The 27,062-nt window shown below is 48.1% G+C and overlaps 1 protein-coding gene across 2 annotated transcripts; it reads right to left on the reverse strand.

Moving 5' to 3' along the window:
• Positions 1-1,546: 1,546 nt before the first annotated feature.
• Positions 1,547-26,368, reverse strand: HORMAD2 (HORMA domain containing 2). Of its 2 annotated transcripts, XM_061370482.1 has the most exons (13): positions 26,282-26,368; positions 24,927-25,014; positions 23,915-24,059; positions 22,516-22,579; positions 21,408-21,444; positions 20,134-20,154; positions 19,380-19,406; positions 17,977-18,044; positions 15,099-15,250; positions 14,298-14,551; positions 12,998-13,094; positions 11,874-11,938; positions 1,547-1,887 (listed from the first exon to the last, which is right to left on the reverse strand). In XM_061370482.1, the coding sequence occupies exons 2-13, from the start codon at positions 24,972-24,974 to the stop codon at positions 1,771-1,773; spliced, it is 1,095 nt and encodes a 364-aa protein (XP_061226466.1). In that variant the 5' UTR covers positions 24,975-25,014; positions 26,282-26,368; the 3' UTR covers positions 1,547-1,770. The 2 variants fall into 2 exon arrangements, with proteins under 2 accessions (XP_061226466.1, XP_061226467.1); XM_061370483.1 differs by lacking the exon at positions 11,874-11,938.
• Between the last annotated feature and the right edge of the window lie 694 nt (positions 26,369-27,062).

The following is a 27,062-nucleotide window of genomic DNA, read 5'->3' on the forward strand; positions in this document are numbered from 1 at the left end:
CTATGCAACAACACAACAAGGCCTTGGGTACAAGCAGGAGCCTGTGTGTGAAGGAACAGGGGAGACACACAAGCTAGCAGTGCCAGGGCAGAGCCTTCAGGTCATGGCAGGTCCCGAGCTGCATCGCCCTGTGGATATGCAGGCACAAGAGCAAGCATCATTACAACATCTGGGCAGAAGGAAGAGTTCTGGTTTGCTTTGGCATGTGAACAAACTGGCTTATTAGGCCACAGGTGCAGAAATGAGAACATGGGACTGAAAGTGAGGATAAAATGGAGAACTCTCATGCTCTACAAGTTTTGTGAAATAGGCATCAATGAAACCTGCCAGCCACTGCTGCTCATTGTAGGGTGATTGGACTAGATGACTTCTGAAGGTCCCTTCCAACTAAATCTCTTCTAGGATTCTAATGATAATCCCCACCTCCTGGCAGCTTTTATGTAGACAAGCAAAGAAAGATCACAGTTTTAGCAGTGGGGAAGGTCTCTGATGTCTGGAGCCACCTTTAAGTGCTGCCACAGCAGAAGACATCACCATAGGAATGGCAACAGGGAACCAGTGTGTCAAGCAATAGCACTGGTGGCTGAGGTCCGTCAATTAGATGCCCTGGACACTAAAGGTCAGGTACTTGTGGATGAGCCTCACTGCTTTCTAGGGAGCAATCTGACATACATCACAGAAGAAACACCTCACATCCAAAGCCACTGCTGCTCTTTATGTCCTGAAGTACCTCTGTGTATGGCTGAAATGTCAGGGATGCTGCTATACCCCAGGTGCGTTGCTCTGCTGTACTCCATGGCTTTTATTTCCCCATCACTGTAACACTTGAACACTTCAGGTGATCAATATCACAGTGAGAAGAAGGCTCACTACATTCCCTTCTTCACCACTTCATATTGCAGTATCTCCTTTGCAATGTGTACAAAGTAATGCACAGGTTTTCCCTGAACAATTGATATAAAATGTCCAGTTTAGAGCATTTCGATCCTCCCACTCCAGTAACAACCACTAGGTCTGGACAGAGTGACTACCAAGCAACTTACAACTATAACTTTGATGCTGCACTTCTCCTTACCTGTATTTGCAACCATGAGGTACCTTTATTAGGTCTGAAATGTGGTGTACTGCAATCCAATTTCTATCACCCAACAGGTGAAGCCCCTTGGTGCCCAGTGGGTTGCTGGTTTAGAAACAAGCTGATAACAGAGTCATAGCAACAGTACTCGCAGAGTCATAAAATGAAACATTGAGCATCAGCAGAAGGTAGGTATAGATTACTTTATCTCTGTATTCAATAGAGATAAAAATCTCTCTTTGAGAACAAAATCTATGCCCCAGAAACAGTAGGTAGGATGAAGTTAAGCACAATCTAGTGAACCATGAGACCTGCTGCTTGCTGACATTGATACCTCAGAGTTCAGCTTGAAACAGAGCCATTAGCTATTGGTGCCATACTGGCAAAGGACAGTGCAACCACAGAGAAGGAATTTTAGCCAGTGAGGGGGCAGTGGGGGAGACAGAAAGAAGCACACAGACACCGTTTGCATGGAATCATAAATCCTCAACTTTACAACATCAAACAAGTGCTGTTGGTTGACACTGCCATGACAATTACAGTGCTTGTTGGATTGCTCTTTGCAATCCAAGCTGTCACTAGACAAATAAACATGCAGAAATACAGGGGTATGGGGAAGAGTTAAACATTGGAAGAAAGTGTCTTTACGAGTCAGACGACAACGCAAACTCACACCTTTCAAAACGTATTGTGTGTCAGAACGAACATGATTTCCTGCCTTCCAGAAGCAGCTTCTCTGGTTCACTGACCTTCCTTTTCTTCTTGGGTCCTGTTACCTCTTCCTGGCTAAAGGCAAGGTTCAGGCAGTTTATCTGTAAGAACTATCAGAAACAGTGATCATTCTCACGGTACAGGCTCCTGCTAGACGAGTCAAGAAACACAACTTCCAAAACTACAGTGTGTTTCCCTGGATCCTCTCAGATGGGCTCAGTATGATCCTGTTCTCCTGAAAAGCAATTAGGCAAGGAATCAAAACTGGGATAACGGATGCAATTGGAACTGTAAGATATGTGAAAGCAACAGGTTCAGCTTCAGGGAAAGAGGACGGGTTTGGTGGCACAAGGAACAGTTCCCATCTCCCCAGCACTGAGAGAAGGTACCAGGAGCATGGCCACCTTTGAGAAATAGAATAGCTCACAGGGCACAGCCTGTTCACCAACCTCAGATCATCAGAGAAGTATGCAAGAGAAAGGGGGACACTTAAGTCAAACTGGTGGTCACTGGAAACAGCCTTTCAGGAGGAGACACACAGCACCGCCATTTGTACACCAGGGAACTTCAACGTGAGTTGGTCGATCTCAGACCTCAAAGACTACCTGTGAGCCTGCAAGAACATAACTCAATGAAGCAAACTGTTTTCCAAGAGGCTTAACTTCCCTCTAGAAAGACACAAACCTCCCTCAAGAATATTCAGGGGACTACAAACCAGAGGGTTAAAACCCACGGATTAAGTAGATGTTAGAATATAAACAGGTCAGCGGTACAGGCAACCCAGACAGACCACAGAGAGATGGACAGCCAGAACAACAGCTGAAGTGTTGGCTCTGCCAAGTGACAAACTCACTTATTCTCAACATCACATCACATATCTGCATTTTTGCAGTAACAATCTGGAGCTGCAGAGAGAAACGTGTGTTGTTGCCCACCCAGAAGGGACAAAGCACACAGTCTCACAGTGGAACCTCTCCTGCTCTCACTGGAACTGAGCTGGAGGGACACACACACGTCAGCTCAGCCTCTGAAAGTAAGTTCATCTGGGGGAAAGCAAGGTGAATGGAAAGGGAAAAGAGGCTAACCGAGCTCCTGCTCCAGAACAGGAGCACTTCACTCCAGCTTCACCCTAAAACATGAGGAATCACGTAAATGAAGCAGGATAAACAGAAGGAGTTAATAAAAAGCTATTCCAAAACACATCCTGGAGACAAGCACAAGGTCTCCAGATTGTGGTCATTACAGAATTCCCCACCCACGTCACCAAGGCTTTCTTTCTATCTGACCTTGGTATGAGGCTCTGGTAATCGCCACATAGCAATGGTCTTTCTAACGTGTGAAATAACTCTGATTAGGGATTAAGAGCAAACCAGTTTGAATCAAACTCACTTCGCCTCTCGATCATGTTGCAAATTGTTTTTCCTTCCCTCTTTCCTCCTCTTCATTATGAGCAACACAACATTGCTTAATGCAGAAAAGTACCATTTCCTTTCCATAAAAACAGAGAAAACAAGAATCTGCCAAAGTGGGACGGGCAGGTTCTCTTCACCCTGCACGCTCAGGCTGACACAAGGGCCAGCGCTGCCTGGGGTATATTTGCTTGAGGGCAGAGTGATGAGTGGATGTGGGTTCGAGCTCCTGACCTGCCACCCAGCTGCTCAAACTGGCATGTTAGGCAGTTATTTACTTTCCTTTCCCTGGCATCATGCTAACCTGTCTGCTTCCTTTCTGAAGTAAGCAGCCCGGGGGCAGAAACACCTCATCCAAGAGCTCTCCAGTGCTCACACAGCTGCAGGGTTTGTTCCCTGCCCTGCTGGATGCACACTGAAGCAAAGCAATGAGCCCCAGTCACCTCAATCAGGCAGCAGCTCTCCTATTTCACCCTAAACTGTATAAAACCCATGAGCTAGACTTGGTGCTTTTATTTCCTCTTCTGCAGCAGAGACTCAGTAAAGCTTTTACCCCTTTGCTATTCTTCCTGAGTTTTCTGCATGGATGGGATACTTCTGAGGTGGGAGAAAGATCCAGAAGGAGCAGCTGCTCATGCAGAGCCACTGCAACTCTCCAACCATCTTCCTCCCCATTGCCACAGGCAGCGTGACCACCTCACAGGAACCTGAGAGGAGAAGGGTACAAACATCTATGCAAGCCATCAAGTGCTCTAGACAAGCACTATTCGTCTGTTGGATGAATCAGATGTCAACCGTGTGAGGTATTTCACCGAAGCCAACATGTCCTGTCCTGCCCCTGCCCAGCCACAAGTTCATGTAGGAACTTGAAGCAAGGAACAGACCCCAATTCCAGCATCCAGGTCCCATCCTTAACCAAACACTCAAGATTCTCCCCCAGAGATGTTGCTCTAAATGGGATTAAGTAAGATCCTACGTGTGTTTATTTGACTTAAACCAGAAAGTAAACCTCTTAAACGGTGTGGACAAAAGCAGGAAATCCCTCCCACTGACTAAACATACAATCAAAGCCTCCACAAGTTGATTGATTCTAATTTTTCCCATGTACTGGGATGCTTGACTTGGAGCTTGTGCTGTACCTGTGCTGTCTTACACAACCACTGCAGGTCCTCGGCTCTGCTGATGGGCCAGGTGCTGTAAAAGCACACAGGAGGGGGTCCAGGCTCTCAAACACTTGCCCTGAAAAGGGACCATGCTGACAACAGGACAGGGGGGACAAGCCCAGGTCAAGCAGCAAAACCAGACTCCCCCGTGTGCTGGGCTGATCCCCAGAGTGTGAGCAGCAGCTCAGGGAGGGGATCCTGCCCCTCTGCTGTGCTCTGGGGAGACCCCCCCTGCAGCCCTGATCCAGCTCTGGGGCAGCAGCACAAGAGGGACCTGGAGCTGTTGGAGCGAGTGCAGAGGAGGCCATGGGGATGCTGCGAGGGCTGGAGCAGCTCTGCTCTGGAGCCAGGCTGAGAGAGCTGGGCTGGGGCAGCCTGGAGAAGAGAAGGCTCCTGAAGGGGAGACCTTAGAGCAGCTCCAGTGCCTAAAGGGGCTGCAGGAAACCTGGAGAGGGGCTTGGGACAAGGGCCTGTAGGGACAGGCCAAGGGGAATGGCTTGAACCTGCCCGAGGGGAGACTGAGCTGAGCTCTTAGGCAGAAGCTCTTCCCTGTGAGGGTGCTGAGGCGCTGGCACAGGGTGCCCAGAGAAGCTGTGGCTGCCCCATCCCTGGCAGTGCTCAAGGCCAGGTTGGACACAGGGGCTTGGAGCAAGCTGCTCCAGTGGAAGGGGTCCCTGCCCGTGGCAGGGGTTGGAGCTGGAGGAGCTTTAAGGTCCCTTCCCATGAAACCATTCTATGGCTCTGTCCCCAGGTCAGAGCATGAACACACACTGAGTTGGACTCTCCTGGTTTACCACACCGCACTACGTGTAAAAAAGTAGCATTTAGGCGCAGAGCTCTGCTGTGCAACCCAGCTAACTTGTGAATCATAGCAGTGCTGCTGATTTCTGGCATCAGACTCACAGGACAGCTGCACATCGTCTGGAGAAGATATCAGGCTAAAAATAGATTAGACTTAGATTAAAGCCTTCCCAAGGCAGACTGGTGGACGAAACAGAATGAGCAGACCACAGCTCCACTGCTATTCTTAGATAGACAAAACCAGGCCCTCCTTTTGCTTGCTGGAGTTTTCAATCCCCAGTGTCCCCACGTATTCCGGCCAAAAATTCCCAGCATAAATCCAAGCAAATTTACAGCTTTTCTGACATGTGTTTTGCTTCCCAAGGCATCCTATGTAGAAAAGCTAAAATTGCACAAGAGCATTTGCCTGTGTCCCTCTTTGTCCCTGGCCTGCCCCATGCTGAGCTTTGGCACTTGGCAATTTTTATGCCCTCAGAAGAGTTCCCTTTGTCAGGGACAGGGAGTGTTTGGTTTGTACCTTGTAACTATCCTGATGCTTCCAGAAGCACATTAATGTCACAAGAAGACCAGTTCCATCAAGCAAGCTTGAAGAATAAGGACTGAAAGACATGGATTAACTGCTGAAGTAAGGCTAAATGATCCCCAGGTGTCAGGGTGATAAACAGTGTCTGCAGGGATGTCCATCATCATCAAGGAACTTGAACAGGAGAAAGCCTGATGCACGCTGTGATTTCCTTGCCTCTTTCAATAAGCAAAGCCAGTCACTTTAGATTGACCCCCAAGACCTGAGACATTCCTGGTGCCATTTCTCTCTGGCTAAAGCAGTAGCTCCTGCCTACCCACCCACTGCTGGCTGCTCCATGCTGTCCAAGCACTGCAAAACTCAAGGTTCACCAGGTACATCATGGTGTCCAGTGAAAGGATGAGAGGAAACGGACACAGACTGAAATACAGTGAGCTAAAGGAGGCCACACAGATGCTGCAAGCTGTGGCTGTTCCATCCCTGGCAGTGCTCAAGGCCAGGTTGGACACAGGGGCTTGGAGCAAGCTGCTCCAGTGGAAGGGGTCCCTGCCCGTGGCAGGGGTTGGAGCTGGAGGAGCTTTAAGGTCCCTTCCAACCTGACCCATTCTGTGCTTCTATGAAATCCCATTTAAACGTAAGGACATGTTGTTTTTTACAATGAGGCCAATAGCACACTGAGAGGAGCTGTCCAGGGAGGTTGTGGAGTCTCCATCCTTGGCAATACTCAACACCTGACTGGACAAGCTCCTGAGAAACCTGCTCCAGGTGCCCCTGCTCCAGCAAGTAGGTTGGATGTGATGATCCCCAATCATCCCATCTCACCCCAAGGCAGCACAGTGGTTAAACACCCAGCACAGGGCTTGTATCAGTTTCCACTACAGCATTTGCACTGACATCAGTGGAATTAATCCTGATCTTCATCTGTACGTGTGGAGGAGAATCATGCTGCTTCGCATGAAAGCCAACTTACGCAGGTGGAAGAATGAAAGACACTCACTGTGGTGCTTCTTTGGCAACCTGCCACATTTTTGTCCCCAGGAAGCTGTGCCAACACATCACTGCTTACCACTGGTCCTCTTCCTTTTCCATAGCTCACTGTTACAATCTTTGACAGTCAAGGGAAGCCTCACAACCCTGCTCTGCTCCTCACGGATCTCGTAGCATTTAAAGGACCAATGAACAGATTTTCCCAGAGTGTAAAAGAGAAATTCATCACAACTAACTGTTGAAAACCAACGTTTCTCAATCTCTCTCCTCACAATCTCTTCCAGGGCCCTCAATCCCACTGCAAACTGCACATGCCAATTGCCAGATCCCAATCCAGCACGCCTCCCAAAACAGAAGCATTCCCCAGTAAGGTTACAGCATCGTAACCGAGGAGGCGAAAAGCAACAGACACTCCTCCTGCTTCCTAGGCTGCGACCCAGCTTAGTCCCTCCTGGGATGTTGCTTGTGTCCAGCATTCATCAGTGCAGATCCCTCCCGAGGCTCTGGTTGCTTGCATGGCCTTAGGAACGCATGTGAAGGCAGCCACAGCTTCCCACGGGTGTCCCTGGGGCCGCTGGTGGGAATGTGAGGCACAGGGGTTACCTCTCCCCGGATGCACGGGGTGACGGGCATCACCTCTGCGGGAGGAGATCACCAGGAAAGTGTTTCCTGCACGCTAGACAGGGATAACTCATGCAAGGGATGAATGGCCCCAAGATACAGCTAAGGATCTGACGTGAATTGAGAGAAGCCAGGAATTTCCTGACCTCCCTGTCTCACTCCTCCCAGAATGGCCTGAGCTCACAGGAAGGAGAGAGGGAAGCTCATCTCTGAATCTTGCTCTCTTCATTGTTTTGGGTCTGTGTAGCCTCAGCTGGGTTGGAGGAGAAAATGTTCTGGGAACTTCTCATCAGATAGAGCTCTCTTGATAGGCAGTTACAGATAAACCTTGCTGCTATGTTTTTTTCTTTTCTGCAAAAGTTCAAGATAATGACATTGCCACAGAAAAATGCTTTCCTACTGCTCTGCACATGGCAGGCTTCACCCTCAACTGCTTGCTGTCATGGCAAGTTTAACAGCGGTGTGCCTGGGAAAGATCAGACAACAAAGGTCTTGATCTCCAAGCTGTTATTCTGCAACTGAGCCCCTTGTGCTGACCTTCACCTTCAAACAGATGATGTGCACAACACAGAAGCTCACCAAAGGCACAAGAATCTCCATCAGGGACACTGATCACTGGCAAACACAACAGATATTACTTGCAGAGTGTCATCTGCGAAGGACTCTGGTCACACTGGCTTCCCTTGCTGCCACAGGCCCTGGGAGAAAGGACATGGCCAGGTAGCCAAGTCTTCTGCATGAGGAGCAGCAGCTGGAGGCCAGACAGGCCCTCCTCTGAGATCTAAACCAACGCTGACTTACAGCAGTTAGGTCTGAATGTCTCCCTAGACATCCGACTTCCAGACAGCTCCAGTTAAGAGCTAATCCTCATGGCAGGAACAGGCCTACAGCACGCAGTGACTTGCACTGGAGAGATCCCTGAGCTATCACTGCTCCAAAGTGGTATGTCCACACACAATGCCAAGTGTCAACACACTTCCTCATGTCCCACAGCAGTTTAGTAGCATAAGCACAGCCAGTCCAGCAGCACAGGCAGTGTCTGGTGCTAGCTAATGAAGCCAGGAACTTGGGAGGCTGATCTGTACTGTGCTGATATGGCCACACCGTTTCCAGCTCTGGTACAGGCTCAGTCAGGGGCGATTCAGGGCTCCCTGCAGTGAGACTGTGCTCTAAGGACCACCCCAGAACTTCAGCCCACAGCTTCCTGATGGGAGATAACGTCTGCAGAGGCGTCCACATGGTCAGATTTTACTCATCTTCTGGTTCTGTTTCATTCCAAATTCATTCCACCGCAACATGTTTGCGACATGAAGACAAAGCTGACCAAAATCTATTTGGAGGACAAGAATGTTAAAGGATGTTTAGACACATCCTTTAACACAAGAACATAACGGGATCATAGAATCACACAATCCCAGCCTGGTTTGTATTGGAAGGGACCTTACAGCTCATTCAGTTCCAACCTCCTCTCATGGGCAGGGACACCTTCCACTAGAGCAGCTTGCTCCAAGCCCCATCCCTCCATGCCCAGCTCTCTCAGCCTGTCTCCAGAGCAGAGCTGCTCCAGCCCTCTGAACAACTCACAAAGTTATGCCAAGTTCAGTGCAGAACCCCAATCACATCAGCAGATTTCTACAAGCTGAAACAATGGACAGCAATCCCCTATTTTCCCCATCTTCTCGCAGCTCCTGGGTGCCAGTGGGTAGTAGTGAGATGCACAAGGGTAATGCACGGGCCCAATCCTTGGCTGATGCAATCCGAACTCTCCTGAAGCCAGCAGAGGTGGGCTTATTTACATGCTGGTGTCTAACTCTGGATGATTAATCACAGAGCTGCTGTGCTGGGAAAGGGCAATCTCTCATTTGATCCTAAGCACCATCAATCATGAGACTGCAGATAACAAGCCAGTTGAGTGCATGTAAATTTGTCTCCAAGCTGGAAAGCCCTCTGTGGAGACTCTCCATGGCCACTGCTAAAGCCCAGACGGGGCAGGAATTGCCGCTTCTCCTTCAGCAGATCCGCATCCTTTGCCTCTCCCATGTTGATTAGATAAAAATAAGCCTTTAATACTTCCATTCCTGGTTTTCCTGAAGAGCTATAGGTCAGGAAGATAATGACCAAACTCAGTTCCAACAGCACTGGTTTTAGTTTGAATAACCAAGGAATCAGAAGGAAAAAGCAGTTCACTGTGGAGGAAGAGCAGTAATGGGCTCACTCACATTGACTTGGCAGCCCTGGGGTAAAGGCTGGACTTGGTGATCTTAAAGGTCTTTTTCAACCCAGCTGAGTTTCTGATTTCCAAAAGTAGCTCCTTACTGTGGGCACCATTTCTGAACTCAGCATGCTCAGAATACCAAATCCCTGTACAGACATCACATTCTGGGACACTCCACATTGGTTTAGTTAGCTCTGAAGATGATGGGCTGAACAGTTAATGGTACAGACAGAACCTCTAAACCCATGTCCCTGAGGAGCTGCTCCATGGACAGCTACATTGCCACCAGAAGGGCAGGACTCCTTCCCAGGCCCTTGTTGCCTGTTCCTCTCCATCCAGCCTTCCTCTCTGCCCCACAGTAGTGCTGGTACAAGAGCAACCATTTGGTAAGCTAGTCCAAAGGGATCTTATGCTGGAAACCTAACACTCAAAGTCACACACTAGCACCACAAGTCTAAGGGCTCATGTCTGTCCCACCAAAGGGAGCTCTCCATGGCCTGGGCTACCTTGTTCCCCAATACTCCTAACCCACCAAGCTAATTAAACTCTGAAATCCAGGGGAAAACAAGTCGCTCTGGAGACCTTAAAGCTCTTTAAAGCAGAGTTGCTCTGAACACTGTGACAGCTGGAGAACACTACTGCATGACTGCACTGCAGTCTGGAGAGCACCAAGGTGTTTACATTCATACCCTGCTTCTACCCATCTTACCTACACTTGACCCTGTTAGATAATACCTAAGTCAGGCTTCCCATCCACTCAAGCTTGTCCTCGTTTTTAAAGACAAACTTCACTCACCAGTTTGGCTTCCTGATTCAAGTGGAATACACAATGGTCATTTGTTTTAACCACTTCCCTCAGAAAAGAAGGGAAAGTCCCTCTCATGTGGAAAATAGTGTCAAATTTTTCTTCGCACTGGCTTTACACTGATGATTTTAACCAGTGACTTGACTTGGTTTTTCCTTAGATGGGCTGAAATATTAGCCAACCTCTAAAAAATAGTATTAAGGAATACATTAAAAGCCCTTTGCCATGCAGAATGTACCAGGCAGAGGGCCTGGATTTATTTTTTCTAGAAGTCTTTTGGAAGCATACAATGGATAAAGTGACTCTTCCAGTTTTCAGCAACTAACGCTGTTTCCACCACCTCCACAAACTCTCACTATTGCTACTGTAGCCTAATGAAATTCACATGCTGCAAGCACAGAGGTGTCTGGTGCTCTGCTTCCAATCGTGACAGACCCAGAAGAATGTCAGAGCATGAATCAGGGGGACAATCATGAGCTCTAAACAAAAAAGGCTCCTGTTTTCACCCAGCCGACAGAATAAACAACGATCAGAAGGGAACTGCAGGATGTGACACCAAACAAAAATGTGGTCAGAGCTTGAAAAATACCAGCCTAGGCACAGAAGTTCATTTCTAAGATGTAGAGTCAAGGCAAATACTTCACAGATGCCTTTTGAATGACACGGGAGGTTGCAGTCTCCAGCTCTGTCTGGGTTAGACACCCCGGGATTCTTTTCAACAGAGGCGGGGAAAAACTTAGTAGCGATTTCCTACTCTCATTAACTTACCCTGTAAAGATTCAGCCTCTGCACATTCAAGCTCACATGATGCTCAACTCATTTGAATGGGAGGAGGATCAAGTGGCAAGTGTGGTGCTGTTCACATATTTGCCCCGTCACTGAAAAACCTCTGCGCAAGCCCAGGGACTGGAGCTCTGATTCTGACTCAGGCTTTGGCCAGGGCAGCCTTCAGGATGGGATTGGTTTCACACCACTGGACTTATCTAGGATTACATGTCTGGCCTGCCCCTCTTCTTTGGGTTGCCCCAACAACTGCTGAGAAAGAGATCAGCACCGCGAGGGGATAATTCTTCCAACCCTAGAGAGGTAGCCAAAAAGGGAGAGGATCCAGTAAGTACCTGTGACTCACATGGAAAGACAGTCTGGAGACACAGAAGGAGAGGTGAAGATCATGTTAGCCAGCAGACAAACACACCTTTCAAACCTAAACTGGGGTGGTGATTTCAGAGCTTAATTCAAACACACACACAGGTGAGGAGGGGGGGGACACACTGATACCATCACTCTGTGTGTGTAATTCCCAGGTGCCAGCTCCAGAGACCAGGACAAAATCCTTGCACTGGATGCAAGAAATAAGCTGACCACAGAGAGTTTCATCCTAAATGCTTCCAGTTCATGCTTCTGTCCCTGTGCCCTCATACTTTGTCACCCCTATGTATTTTGATACTGTACAATAAAGCCACTAATGTCAGTTGAAGGTTGTGCCATCCTCGATGACAGAATGCTCATGGCAATGGACTCTACCCTGCCTGGCATATCTCAGAACCACTAATACCTCCTCACCTGCTGAGATGGCCTTGAGCAAGACATCCTGCCTGTCTCCTTGACTCCAGTCTTCTTCTTCCCACCTACAATCCAAGCATCACACCAAAATTAGCTCCAAAGCTAAAACCTTACATTCAACTGAGAAAAGGAAAGCACAGAAGCCTGAGTAACCCACAGCAGCAAAATCCCATGGTGAAATTGTGTAACCTTTGCCATCAGGCACTGCCAACACTGGCAGTTTATTCCTGAAAACAGGGATTTCAGAACTGTGTCACCTGAATGTGCAACACATCAACCTGCAGCAGCTCCTACCAATACTTTAGCTCCATTTTAACCTGGTTGCTAAGATAACAAAGCTTATGTCTGCATGTGCTTTAGCCATGTGTGTGTATGGGGAAGGAAGGGAGATGTCCCCTGAGTGATAACTATTGACCTTATTACACTGTTTGAATAGAATTTGATGGGAGTAGCAGAGCACCTCAGTTTTGTGAAAGCAGACAACTGTTAGAGGAGAAAGATCCTGTAAATATCCCCAGAGTGGAAAAGCTGACAGTATGAGTTTAGCCCTTATTAGTCATCAGAGAATCTGCAGGAGAAAGACCTGAAAAGGTGACTTCATAGCAGACAAGCTGCTTTATTCCACTGCTTGGGGATCTCAGGAATGCTATTTACCATTTTGTCACTAGATGGTATTGTTCCACAGGCTATATCTGAGAGCCTCAAAGGTCAGATTCAGCATGGTATATCAGGAGCTGGGTTCGTTGGAGTGAGAGAAAAGGCTTTTTTTGTCATGTATTTCCATACATGTTTTCACATATGGAAGCCATCTGCAAAATCCAACTGTAAGAGCTAAAGGACAAGAGCTTTGGGGAAAGTGTAGATAATGTAACTCAGCATTGATGAGCTGTGCATCTCCTCCACAGCTGAAAAAACCCTGCTGAGATAAAGAGATGGGTAAAAAATTGACTGTTTCTGTTAACAAACCAAGCATATACAACATTTGTAGTTCAATATGACCCGACACACGTTCAAACAGCCTGACAAACTCAGTTCATCCATTCCAGAGTCAGTGAGAAAGCCTCAATGTTATGCTAGGACACAGTCACAAGCGCAGGCTCTTCAGTTTTGGAACTGGTGTTTACCTGTATCTTGAAGGCAAGAAGACGCTTCCATTTTCTGTCTGATGTTTTTGTCCTCTTCATGCTCACTCAAATCTGCTCTGACAGGGAGAGGGTGACTCTGTAAAGCAAATGATGGCTTGTCTTAATAGCATAATCTACAAAATCCACCCAGGTGGTTAAATCCATAAGCCCAGCACTAATGGGGATGAGATTTTCACAGCTCCTCCATGCCCTTCCTCTTCCCAAGCCTACAAGTCTTTCAAGAGAGAAATTTCCTTAGGTAAGACAGAATTCCTACCTAAATGGCTTCCTAGCTTCAGGAGTTTTATGTTGAGCTTTATTCCCTGATACTCACAACCTAATGTCAAGTCAAGGTTCCCTCTTCCATCATTCTGGACAGTAGCACCATTCCTTCCAGCCAACCTTACTGTCTTAAGAGCATCACCTGCTAAAGATGCTTCCTCCTCCACTAAGTGCAGAGGGGGGCCTAGAGAAACCAGACACAGCACACAACTTTCAGATGGCTGGAGGAATCCCACCTAACTACACAGTGCAACACTGCTTCACCCTGAGAAACACCAAGTGGAAGTGCACAACTGTTTGCAACGTTTTCCATTTTGGCCATGTCTGTGTCCCAGTGTTCTCCCCGGGGGATGTACCAGCCTCTGGGAGTCAGTGGAACAAAATGAGAATCACAGACTCATGGAATCAACCAGGTTGGAAAAGCCCTTTAAGCTCACCCAGTCCAACCCTTCCCAGCCCTGCCAAGGCCACCACTGCCCCATGGCACTGAGGCCTCGTCTCCACGGGGTGTGAACACTTGCAGGGACGGTGCCTGCAGCCCTGCCCTGGGCAGCCTGTTCCAATGCCTGAGCACCCTCTGGGGCAGGAATTGTTCCTCAGCTCCATCTAAACCTGCCCTGGTGCAGCTGGAGGCCGGTTCCTCTTGTCCCATCCCTTGTTCCTTGGGAGCAGAGCCCAGCCCCTCCTGGCTCCATCCTCCTGTCAGGCAGTTGGAGGCAGCCATCAGGTCCCCCTGAGCCTTCTCTTCTCCAGACTGAACCCCCCAGGTCCCTCAGCCCTTCCCCATCACACTTGGGCTCCAGGCCCTGCACCAGCTCCAGTGCCCTTCTTTGGACCCACAAAATCCACTTGATGTCTGCAGACTCTAAGCCCCAGCATTCAATTCACTGCAGTGCTGCTGCCCAAGACAAGCAGAAACCCTCCTGAAACTCAGATTCTGAGAAAATGTGTATTTTAAGGAGAGTTTTGTGAGATAAACTGGTCCTCCTGCCAGAACTGAATAGAGCTATTTCCATACCTTTGTGGCCCCCTCTTCTTCCTCTTCATCACAGTCTAACCCTTGATGGGAGATCTCAGTAGGGCCATTCCTCTCGATCTGGCTGCTCTCAACCTTCCTCATTCTCTTCTTTTCAGTTGTCACTCTCACTTTGATGAGGTGGAAGCCAGTGGAGACTGACCCTACTCTCAGGGTGACAGGATCACCATCGAACAACAGGTCACCACGGCTGCCCTCTGCCTTAAAGCCAGGGGGCTGGTAATCATCAGGAGTTACTACACAGGGAGAAAGAACCCACTGATGTCAGAGAAACCAAGTTCTGTCTCTCCTTAACCTGGTTTATACAGAACAAGTCTATACCAGCCTCAATAACTACATCAGCCACTGAAAATATTCTGGGGTTCTTTCGTCAGGAAGAAGGGAGAGAATGCAAAGGACAAAATGAGCTCAGCAAATGTGACCAGGGAGCTCAAAGACTGACTTTTGGATGCTGAGATACCATTCACATGCTCAGCTTTCGGGAGCAGAATCTGACATGGCCTTGAAGCACCAAAACCCACCAGTGAAGGAGCCAAGTGTCTCCTTTTGGCACTACATGGCTGTACTTCTTACATGGATGCTCAACCCTGTCTTAAAAGGCATCTGCCATCCCCACGTATCAGAAGGTTTTACTGTGTTTTACTCCATTTCTCGCTGCTTTCAGCCAATACCTTTGACCATTTCACCTTTCTATGCTTTATTTACATTACATGGGCTCATGATTATGATAGGAACTGCTGGACAGTGAATCTCCCCCCCCAGCACACACTGTTCTCCCCCTACCATCATTGTAGTAGAGGAGTTTCATGGTGAGGGTAACATCACTGGGAAGTGGGCCAAGGTTCTGCATTAGCAGGTAGAGTTTCCGGATCAGGAGCCTGCTGGCCTGTTTAACATCCTCACTGCTCGCCCCATCCACACAGTTCACTTGGTTGCTACGATGAGAAGAAGAATAACAGATTTATTTTCCTCAGCCATGCATATTCACGACCTACTTACAAATACAGAGCACCCACTGACTTGTCTGAAACCACCAGCCCAAAGCTACAATGCCAGATCAACAGGGAAGTGAAACACGCCAGGGATGGGGTGGCAGCTCTCTCAACTAGGAGGCATGGCATTTACATTTGAACAGACTTTGTAGCTGGGGCAATGGACCCCATTATAAAAGTGTCATGACTCACTTGTTTGAACATGATTAAATTGGATCAAAGGACCATGAAACAAGTGCCTTTCACCTCAGCAATTTCAGGAATGAGAGGAATGAGGTGAGAATCCCATATAAAGCCGATTCATCACAGAGGCTATTTTGCAGCTTGAAGAGAAGTGAATTGCATGTTCTCACTTCAATTCCATGGAAGAAAAACTAGCTCAGAAGCACATTCTTCCAAAGTGACTAAGGGGCATTCCTCTCACCTCCTTCACCCACCCAAATGTCAGCTGGGCAGCCTAAGCAGGCAGTCTAGACTGAGATAACGCCTCACAGGAGTGGGATGAATAGGCCTCTGGAGGAGTTTGTTTCTCCTGACTACAGAGGTAGAGGAGATGAGCAACTTAGATCAGCAGCTGACTTCACACAGTTGAAGATGGACTGGATGAATCACTACGTGACTAAGAAACCTGAACTTCCTTGACTTTCAATGAAAAGGGGCCATAAAAACCCCATAGCTCCTTCATTGCATCACTGGAAGCCCACCGGCAGGTGGATGACACTATATAGAGGCTGGATGGTCCTTAACACAATCATCCCAAAGTGCTTTTAATAGCAGTAAGTAACCTAAGAGACCAAAGAGGACCCCAGGGCTGAATTTGACTGATTAAACATTGGAACAACAGCTTCTTTAAGACTCATTTTTCCTTCCAGTTGAAGTTTCTTGGCTTGCTGTGAAAACAGAGGCTGTTGCTTGACTACCAGGGTACGGTTTGGTAGGCTTCAGACTGCTGGTGGCACAACCCTGTGCTGAGCACGTAGTGCCATTAGATTAATCCTGCATGATCAGAAAGGTACATCAACTGAGAGGACCAACGCTGCCGATGCCCAAGGTGGAGTAAAGAGAAAGCAGGGCCTTCCCTCCCACCTCACCTTACAAGTCTTGGGATTAGCAGGAAGGGGAAGGGGAAGGAAATGGGAAGTGGAAGAAGTATAAGCAAAAAGAGATGAAACTTCCATAGGAATTAACAGGTCAAGTACTGGTTCAATATGGGAATACTACTGTGAATTTGATGCAGGAATGTGTTGAAAGGTACAAGCTGAGGAACTGCTCTGAAGGACTGGGATCCGTGGCAAAGAATTCCTCCAAAATCCACAGGCAGAGACTATTCAGGAGAAAGTTTCCCATTACCCCTCAGATCCAATGCAGATCCACAAAACATCTCTCAAGGAATGATTAACCTGGAGTGCCAGTAAACACTCCAGGTGTGCCAAAGCACTGTTATCAGCCAAGGGAGCTGATAGCAAAGATGACACAGTCCTGATCAATGCCAGAAGGTCACTTTATTAATGACTGGAGGTACACGTGTGACCCTGTGACAGCAGTGTCAGTCACTGAGGAAACAACAGAGCCCAGGAATCCCATGCCACAGGCTCTGAAGCCTCAGAGCAGTAATGAGATGTCAACAGAGCAGACAGGAACACAACAGCAGGATTACTCAGCCTCTCATTGGCCACAACAGGGGATGCTTTAAGGTCCCTTCAACCCAAACCAGGCTGGGATTCTATGATTATCTTTCAAATCCCAAAGGTCTCCTCATTCCCTCAGTGTAGGGAGGCCAACTGACAGCAGCTTCAAAGCAGAAGCAGAGGGTACAGTCCACAGGACACTCCAGACTCAGACACAGATCAGATTTTCCCAACAGAAAATCATTGTGCCACATACTATGGATTATTTGGATGTGTTTAGAGGAAAAACAGCAAATGGCACACAGCTGGAGCATTGTGGAGGAGCTTCCTGAGGAGCACACAAGGCAGCAGAGCTCTCTTGCTGCACAGGCAGCCTCCAAGCCCCAAAGCTCCATCTTTCAATAGCAATTGCAGCAGCAAACTCAGAAAGGGTTAATTCTTTCTCTTTGCTTTGGTTACAGCCAATAGCCTCTGACAGTATTTATTTGCAGCTACACAGATTACGGCCTACTAAGCACAGCTTTAAAATATCTAACAGACAGAGAGAGCCCAAAAGATGCAAAACCCTGCTGCTTCCTGCCGCACAGTTTGCAGCATCAAGTGAAAGTTCTCTCAGGTCACCCACACAAGACTGCTCAAGCAGGAGACATAGGCAAATGCCCAAGGAAAACCAGTCCTAGGTGCAGGGTCATAGGGAAAGGGAGCAAACCTGGAAGAGCTTCATTTGAACCCACCAGGCTGCCTGGTGGAAGTGGCAGAACACTTGTGGAGGCAGCAGCAAGCTCAACAACTGAGCTGGTTTCTGCATCACTTCCCTGATGAGGCACCAGTTCTATCACTTGTCCTTAATTCAGTTCTGAGGCACTATGTTGCAGTGTTTCTGCCCATCAGCTCAGCAGCTCATACCCTGTAGGGTGAACCCCCTCTGATGGTATTTACAGCTGCTCAGCCGCTCAGACATGCTCTCATCATCAAGTGCAGTTTCTTCCTTGTGCTTCAAGAGCACAGCTTTATTTCTGAGAAATAAACCCAAAGCATTACCTGATGATGTCCATCTGGGGCACTTCCTTTTTGTACTTGAATTTGAACTGGTACAGTTCAGTCACTGTCTACAGATACAGCAAAAGAGGGGAAAAGAAAATATAGGTCATCTGTTACTGTAGAAAGCATAAAGATGTGGCCTAACCTTAGCAGTGAACTTTGAGGGCTTCAGGCCAGAGCACACCATTAACTAAGTGATGTGATGACAGCATTAACTCTGTTATTCCCTGCAGAGGCTTTGGCAGATTTTCTTAGCAGCCACTTCTTACCTAGCACTGAAAAAGTCACCCCAAACTGACAAACTTCCTGCCTCCTCCTTCCACTTCCTCTGTGGCCTGACTCCCCAGCTGAAATCTCTAACCAGCCCCCGGGGCAGCCAACCATCAACACATCCCTCCATCCTCCCTTACTAAAGGAGGACTGTGAGCTCCGTGGCTGATGCAGCGTCACCAGGAAGCCTGGCCCAGGGAGACAAGGGCCTGAAGGATTCTTCCTACTGGGAAATACAAACAATATTGAATGGGCAAAAGTTGCTGAATTTCCCTGGTCTTTCTGAGGGAGATAAAAAAAAAACCCTTGATGATTTTCCAGTTAAAAGGAAATGGTTTGCTCTGATTTTAGAGAATAATGAGGAAGAACAGACAACTTCACCACAAGAGAAATGGTCTATTGTAGTCCAATTCCATGCCTATAATCCACTTTTTCCACAGGCAGTGAGGTCGATTGGTAGGAGCTCAGCTGAGCCCTTAACTCTGAGTCTTCCTTGCAAATCCAGCCTTGGGACAGACTAAACTCTTGCTCCCTCCCCGCATGCTGAGGTGGGATACAGCAGAACTGTCCTCAGGGAAGCAAAGATTCTGCTGCTCCTCTCTGCAGTGCTGTGGAGATCACTTCTAGATCACACTGCCCAGTTCCTGCACCAGCCAGATGTGGATAAAATGGAACCAGTACAGGGAACAGTGAAAGGACATGGACAGGCACCACCAACATATGCAGCCCAGGTCTGAAGTGATGCAGAACTTCTGTCCCAAACCCCTCTCCATGAAAACCAGCTGTCTTTTCAGCACTGCTCTTAAAAGGATGGTTCAGAAAAGAACTATTTGGAACTTCCCATTTCTTCTCTTCTTTGGGAAAGAAAACCAAACCTGGGAACATGCCCATTAGCTGCCTGTTAACATCCCTGCCTGAGGCCCAGATAGGCCCACAGCCTCGTGCCCAGTAGGAGTGTTTGATCACGGTCCAGCTCACTGAGCTGTTGCTCTGCAGTGAAGGCAGAAGAAGAGAAATGGGGTCACCAAGCAGCTATGTCAGGGTAGAACTGAGGCCTACAAGGCCACTCTGCATACAAATCTACTCACCCATGCCTTCAGCTGCCTCAAAGATTAATTAAGACTCTTTCTTACCTCCGGTTCCTTGGGATTGGTGTAAATCTGTGGAAGAAAGCACAGTGAGGCCATTCTCCCCTCGGATAACTTGACCCAGTGCAAAGTGCCTAAACAATGGTATTTTTCATTTTACAGCAGAGATTGCCCTATCTTCAGCGTGGGATCAGGGAAAGGAATGGCTGAGCAACAGCCTCCCTCTATCAGCAGCCAACACTTACCACTTCAAAGACAGGTAGAAGACACTCATCTGTGTAATTGTGGAGGAATGAGGTGAATTCCCATTCCAACCCTCACAGGCAACTCTTGATGCCTGAGATGGAACTACTCAGATTATGCACGGAAAAGGTGCGTAGCACAGCTCTTGGGGCTTTACCAAGGGCAAAAGACTCACTACAAAACCACCAACAGTGTGTGTGTGGTTTCTTGGGGATCAGATTAATAAGGAGGACTCTTCTGCAGGGGGGAATGGAGAAGACACAGCATCTCCCAAGGCTGGAGGCAGGAGTTTAAAGGAAGCAGTGATACGAAGCACATGGAATTGCTTTTAGGAGTTTAAGGATGCATGTAAGGCCTCAGTCAGGAGTATGACATACTGAGAAAGATATTCCCATGCAGCCTGGGAATTCATATTTACCATATTCCAGACAGGTCAACGCTCTGTTACAAACCACATACATGCTGACTGCCCCTTAAAAAAGGCACGAGTGGGTTGACACAACCTTGAGTCCGTATCTCTTACAAGCAGAGGGGAGAAGAAGACCAGTTTACTTACTGCGAGGACAGCAATGTGCAACTAGGGAGGGAAAAACAGAACAAAGAATCAAAACCTAACCTTAGTGGGCTAGATAAAGAAAGGCAAAATGTAAGTGTCTGCAGACAAGAGAGGGAAGAGATATATTCAACAAAGTGGGAGTTAAAAGACAGATTCTCCACAGCACAGCATCAGCAACACCTAGTGGCCAGTTTGCTTTGGTTTTACTTGCCATTTCCCGAGGAAACAACTGCAGGCTCCAGACTTCCCCCTTGGGACTCCTTTGAAACATGTCTCCAAAGGCCACACCGATTTGAAACTCTCTTACAAGAGCGTCTATCCTACTGAAGACTAATATTTGCTCTCTGCTATGAAACTTCCCAAAGGTGTTGGGTGAATCCTACAGCAAGGCAATGTAGTACTCTTGAAAACAATCTTACAACATGCATTACACAGCTCCATTTTTCTCCTTAATCCTTGTCAAATAACAATTAATTTGTGTCTCAGAAATAGCAGAGGACTAAATATCCCCAGGAGCTGTCAGGAAGTAATAAACTGAGCTCACAACATGTTGAATTATCTTATGCATGTTGACACTTGTACTGATGTGCAAGAGCCCATCTGATCATCAGTGCCAAAACCAACACCACTTCATCTCATCGAGATGAGAGGTGGTTTGATGAGCAGTGCTGACAGAGATGACAACAGTTGGTGCTTTTTCCTGTGCAGAGCATTTTTTATGTGAGAATCAGCAAGGAATATGATGATTTACTGGCTGGTTTTGCCCTGGAACCAGTTACGTACTTGACTTGATGAATTACTTTCCAAAAACAGTAATGGAATCTGAACCCAAGAGAAAAGCCAGGAGGGTTAGAGAAGATGAGAAGAAGGGGAAAGACTTGGGGAAAGGAAATGAAGGAAGGCAGAAGCACACAATGACCTCTCTCAAGAAAACAGGCATGGAGATCTCAGTTCTGACAGGCAGTGTCTCTACCCATGCATTACAGAATGCAAATGTAGAACCAAGGGAAATCCATTTCAGGCTACAAATGAGTTCACACACCACAGACAAGCCTAGGGAGCAGCAGCCTCAGTACTTGGACTCAAGGAATAAAATCCCAAACCTCACATGCATACACTAAGGGCAGGGCCTCCCCCCCATCCCACAGCTGTAAAGGAGTGTTGTGTCCATGCAAGATCACTGCAAAACTATAAAGCATGAATGGAAAGAAAGCTTTGACCAGACTTCATTAAGAAATAGGAAAATCCCATTTAAAAATGGGAGGAAAACTTACATATTGCCTCTCCAAAGCATCAAAACAGCCTTGGATCCTGCCAGGGAAGAAACACATTAACACTAACCAGCAAAATAGATAGCTTCTGATCTGTAAACACACACTCATTAAACACAGTTTAAAGTGCTTTTTCTTTTCTGGAATTAGGACAAGAGAGTAACATTTTGGGCCTGTAAAACCTTTTCAGGTCAATCATGCTAAAGGCACTGTCCTCCCTCCTGCATCTGTGCATTGTCATACTTCAGGACAGTATCCTGCCAGCTTGGAGGCCACTTACATCCCAGCAAAGACAGGAGTTGGAAGGGTAAGGCTGGTGCTGGTGGCCCTATGCTCAGTGCTCTAGTTCAGCTCCCAGCCTGACCTCTGATGGCTCTTTTCCCATCAGCCTTGTACAGAGCTTGGCTGGTACTCCCATTTGAACGCAGCCTGACACGTCTGTTCTTGCAAAGTCCTGCTATCTGATGCACAGCTTACAGCTATGGATTCTCTCAAAGTAGTAAATATCATTTGAGCTGGCAACGGTGAGATATTTACTCTCTGAGTCAAAGGATGTGCAGCTAGGTGTCTCCTTAGCATGTCAAAGTCAGACTCTGCTTGTTGGGAACATGCCAACTTCGAAATAGAATCACAGACTGCTTTGGGTTGGAAGGGACATTAAAGCTCATCCAGTTCCAACCCCCTGCCACAGTCAGGGACACGAGCTGCAGGCCACTTAGACACACGATATCCAGGGAGATATAATACTGTACATACTAAAACACAAGCTACAAGAATCCTTGTATAAGTGAAGCTAGAAAAGATTAAACCAAACAGACTCAACCTCATGATTTTTGTCACCCTTTCTCAGTGCTTACACTGCCCACGTGTGCTCTGGGGCCTGACCATGACCTCACTACAGCCAATACCTCAACAGACCTTGAACTCACATGGTCTTGGGCAGCTAATTCTGGCTTAAGCACACAGGCTGCACACTGGGAGCTGCAGCACTGGCAGAGTCAATACTGCTGCTGGGCTCAGGGCTTTCAGATTCAGGAAGAAGAAGACCACGAGGGCTTGAGGTCTTGCTATTCAGCACAACCTTGTCTTGGTTTCGCTGTTACTCACTCACCACTTGACTATCTGCAGTGATCCCAGACAGCTTTTATCTTCTCGCAGAATTTTTAGACAGAGGTCTGCAAAACCAGATTTAGCACATAGTTACAGTCCTTATCACAGCTCTGGGGCAAACAACACTGAACCAAAGGCACTCATCCTCCCTTTTTTGGGTAAAACGCTTTATCTACAGGTCCTTCCGGAGCACAAACGTTGGTTTGCCACTAAGTCCCAGGTGGGCAGACACATGCTTATTGCTGCATTTTCAAATGTGAAAACTTTCCTCACATGCTCTGGGCTCTCCCACAGCTACAGCTTCATTTCAGAACCCCAGCAGCGTCCAAATCTTCTCCCTCCTCTTCTCCACTCCCACCTATTCTGCCATTCCCTACCAACACCTTCACGTCTGCATTTGGCCTTCGCCAACATCCGTATGAGGTGAAGGACGGTGCTCAGAATAAACTGCTTCTTGTTAAGCTTTTCCCACACAGCTTCTTCCACCTGTTTTCAAGCATTTTGAATGGCCAGAAGAAAGCCATCCTCCCACTGAAAAGGTGAATTAACATCTTTGGGTTCAGCCAAGGAGCCCACAGATGCAGGAGCAGGCCAAGTGTTCATGACCTTGATCAAAAAGGCACTTGAAAGACCTGACATCCAGTCACAAAGACTAGTAGCTTTCCAGGGTTAGGTGATCAAGAGCCAATCTGGGATTTCCTGTGCCCTCAACCAAGTCCACCAATTCCACGTGACCATGGTTCAGGCCACCTAACTCCATAAGGGAATTGACTGGAATGCAGTGAGAGATTTCACACCCTACTACCACATCTCGAATGAGCATGAGGATGTTGATGAATCAAAGCATCACTAATTCCTGTGATCCTATGACAAGACTTTGGTTCTTAAGGTCCTTTTTGTTTGCTTAAAGCTCTGATTCCCTAAGCACGTGTGATAATGTGAGACAGTTCTAGCAGGAGAATAAACCCCATCACAATAAAACAAATGTACTTCCAGTCTCGCAAGGAAAGCTGCAAATAGGAACCTGGAAGGCTCAAAAATCCAAAGGGAAATAAATCACACCAATCAGAGTTAATTTTAAAAAACTGACTGCTTTTAAAGTGACTCCTGACTCTGAGATGTGATTCATGGGGCTGGCAATGCTGAGGGGCTATTACAAACCAAGTAAAACACTAACAGAAGAACCAGCACCTGCCAACAGCTCTTGGTTGTCTTCTGCACTGCCTATCTGATACAGAAGCACTGTCTGCACCCAGACCTGAGGAGGCCTGGTTGTTGACTTCCTAATAAACTGAACTCCTACACCTCTGAGCAGCTGGAAGCTTACATGTAGAGCAGATTATAGCTAAAACACAGCAAGCAGAAGCAAGAATTCAGCACCAAGTGAATGAATGTGTTACCATCCAAGTATCGAGTTCCGTACGAGCTCTCCGGGAAGAGCCCTCTCATGTAGGTTATACAGGACACAGAGATGGCCAGGAGCCTCTTCACCAGCACCACCGACTGCTGCTCAGTAGCAATCTTGTTGGGGAACAATACTGATTCCTGAAAAGGAGAAGGGCAATGCCCAAACCAGCACCATTTTAGTGTAACACAGGGATTATCTTTAGAAACAAACTTTTGGCAGGAGGAAAAAGAGGGTGACTTGAAAATGCAACGTTCACATTTCTCTGGTCTTCAAACTACACAGGGAAGGCTCCTGTCTTACATGGGTGGGATCAGGAGTTTGAAAGATAATTATCTACAGATCTGACATGATTTATTCAGGTGCAGACTGCACTGGTGGGTCATTCCCTTCCCTTTTATCAGAGCTGACCCTTCCCACCCCCTCACTGCACCAATCCTGGCACTGGAGAGACAACCGCCCCTAGAAACACCAGTGTGTAGTTTTCTGGCAGCCAGCTCCCCCCGAGTTCATCCTGGAGCCAAACAAGTGCTCGTGATGGTGTGGCACGCACTGCTGTGCCCAAGTTCGCTGCCTGCCACAGCTCCTCCTGAGACCTGGCAGCAAGCAGAGCCTGTCAGCACTGGAGGCAGACCCAGTTTTCAGAGCGATTTTAGCTCAGAGCTATAAACAGAACATGTCTGGGACTGGAGCTGGTGTAAATACCAAACACTGTGTGACTCCAGCATGAACAATCTCAGTGGAAAGTATACTCCATTTAGTTCCTCTGTGAGTTTGTTACTGTTCTTCCTGCTGATAAAGCTCCGTGCACACCTCATGAGCCTACATTTCTTTAGGCAAATACATGTCAAAGCCTCACGCTGGATCTTTCTGGACTCACTAAACTGCAAATAATCCAACCAAGAACAGGGCAGGCAATAGGAAGTGTTCACCACCTCACCAGGCACAGACATGCCAGGTCCAAAACAGCTGAGGCTGCCAGGACCATCACATTTCAAGCTTTTTACCTTAGAGGACTTCTTCTTTTGCCTAGTCTGTAACAGCTGAGTAGCCATTCGATATTTCAAAGACCTGTCTTCCTCTTGTACTTAAAACCTGAAAGGAAGAGAAGATAGGAGATACCTGGAAAATACAGTCATTGCTATTTTGCATCTTCTTTAAACTAAAAATGAGATTCTTCAGCTTATTCAGATCTCAAAGCTGATTGTCAGCCAGGACAGGTAAAGCAAAACCAACCAAGGATACAGCAAGCACTGCCTGAGAGGCTGCAGAGCAAGAAAACTCCCTATTTACACCTAAAGGATCAATAGTAGTTGAAATTCAGGCCCACGACTGTCAGCTGGTGCACTTCAAAACGCGTTCCTCGTATTCCAAACCACAGATGTTAATTCCTACAACCATTAAGTAGTGTGAAGGGTGAACGTGAAAGAACTGGAAGCCTGCCAAGAGAAGCCAACATTTTAGCAAGGGTAAGCAAGAAACACACAAACAACGATCCTGGCTGGAATAAAGGAAGGATGCTTTGGGACACCTTGAAGGGGAAAAGAGAAACACAAAGAGAAGACATCCCACATTGTTCCAATGAGAGTGGGCCCTGGTAAGACAAGCCTGGATTAAAGAGGAAAATGCTCTTTTCACAAGGATGGAAAGCAGATCGACTAAGGCAGTAACATGGCCATTACACGCTGAGCACCCCGGTGAGGGGCTTGACTTTGCACCAGCTGACAGATTGATTAAAAACTTCCATGGACATTGTTAAACCTGTGCTAACCAGGGGGAGAAACGGCCTGTGGGGAGATCCCAACACACAGCTGCTAATGGGGACGTGTAGTGAAAGAGGATGGATGCCACAAGCAAGTGTTGCCTGGTCCACATTTCTCCTAACAATGATAAGAACAGCACAAACAGGGCGGGTTGATCGAAACCCTGACCCAGGGCAGCCTTGCCTTAACACAGCTGAGCTCATCTTGTTCTGCATTTGTACCTCCTCAGCTTTTTTCCATGCCAGGCTCATTTCCATTTGTTGGCAGTCATTAAGACATGTTGATTGGAACATGTTGACGGCTTTCAGGCTAAATTTAGCCCTTCATTTAGTGAGGAGGAGAGAGAAGTACATCCCAACAAACACACACCTGCAAAGCGCTGCCTATGTTAAATGTTGGAGGGAAGGAGTCTTTGTTTTCTACTCGTGATTGCCTGAGCACTGTGAACGGGACTGGAATACATCAACAGCAGACAAAGGCACTATTCCAAGGGGAGGTTATTCCCTAAATAAAGGTTATTTAAGTGAGGCAGATAAGAAAATGTGTTCCCAACGAGATACCCCGCTCAGGATTGATTTATTGTGCCCAGGGAACATCACCTGCACTGAGCTTATCTGCTCCGGCCGGGCTCTCTCAGCACAGGGAATCCTCCGAGGCTCCAGCGGCACCGTCTCACCTTGACCAAACCTTGCTTGCTCCCGGGCTGTGGGAGGAAAGAGGAGCCCTGGTTCCCCACAGCCAGCGCTCATCGATGAGGGTCAGGAAACCAGAGTGAAGGGGGAGAAACTGAACCTCTTCCCTGCACCCCAAAACCCCCATTCCCTGGGGACCCCCTCAGCCCTGCACCCGCACAGGGGCTGCTCCTCATCACCATCAACCATGGGGTGATTTGGCTTTAACTCCCTTTAAAGCTCCTCCAGCCCCAACCCCTGCCACAGGCAGGGACCCCTTCCACTGGAGCAGCTTGCTCCAAGCCCCTGTGTCCAACCTGGCCTTGAGCACTGCCAGGGATGGGGCAGCCACAGCTTCTCTGGGCCCCAAAGCTCCCGTTAAAAACCCCTCTGCTCTCTTTGTTGAGTGCAGGCCCAGGCCCCGCGAGGCCCCACCCGAGGCCTGCACCGGGACCAGGCCCAAGCCGGAGCCGGGTCCCGCTCCTCGCCCGCCGGCCCCCCCCCAGCTCAGGCCCTCCCGCGGGGCTGTCCCGACTCCCCCCGCCCAGCCCGGGCGGTCCCGAGCCCCTGAGCCCGGCCCCGCGGCCCCCCCTCCCCGTCCCTGTCCCCGTGCCCTCGCCTCGGACCCGCGCGGCGCTGAGGGCGGAACCGGCCCCGGCCGGCGGTGGGGGGGGGCGGGAAGCGAGGCCTGGCCCGGCCCTGCCTGTGC

The sequence above is a fragment of the Neopsephotus bourkii genome, unplaced genomic scaffold (assembly GCF_033783945.1).
Source record: "Neopsephotus bourkii isolate Nb327-2 ecotype Australia unplaced genomic scaffold, CSIRO-AGI_Nbou_v1 NB_1542, whole genome shotgun sequence".
Classification (NCBI taxonomy): Eukaryota; Metazoa; Chordata; class Aves; order Psittaciformes; family Psittacidae; genus Neopsephotus; species Neopsephotus bourkii.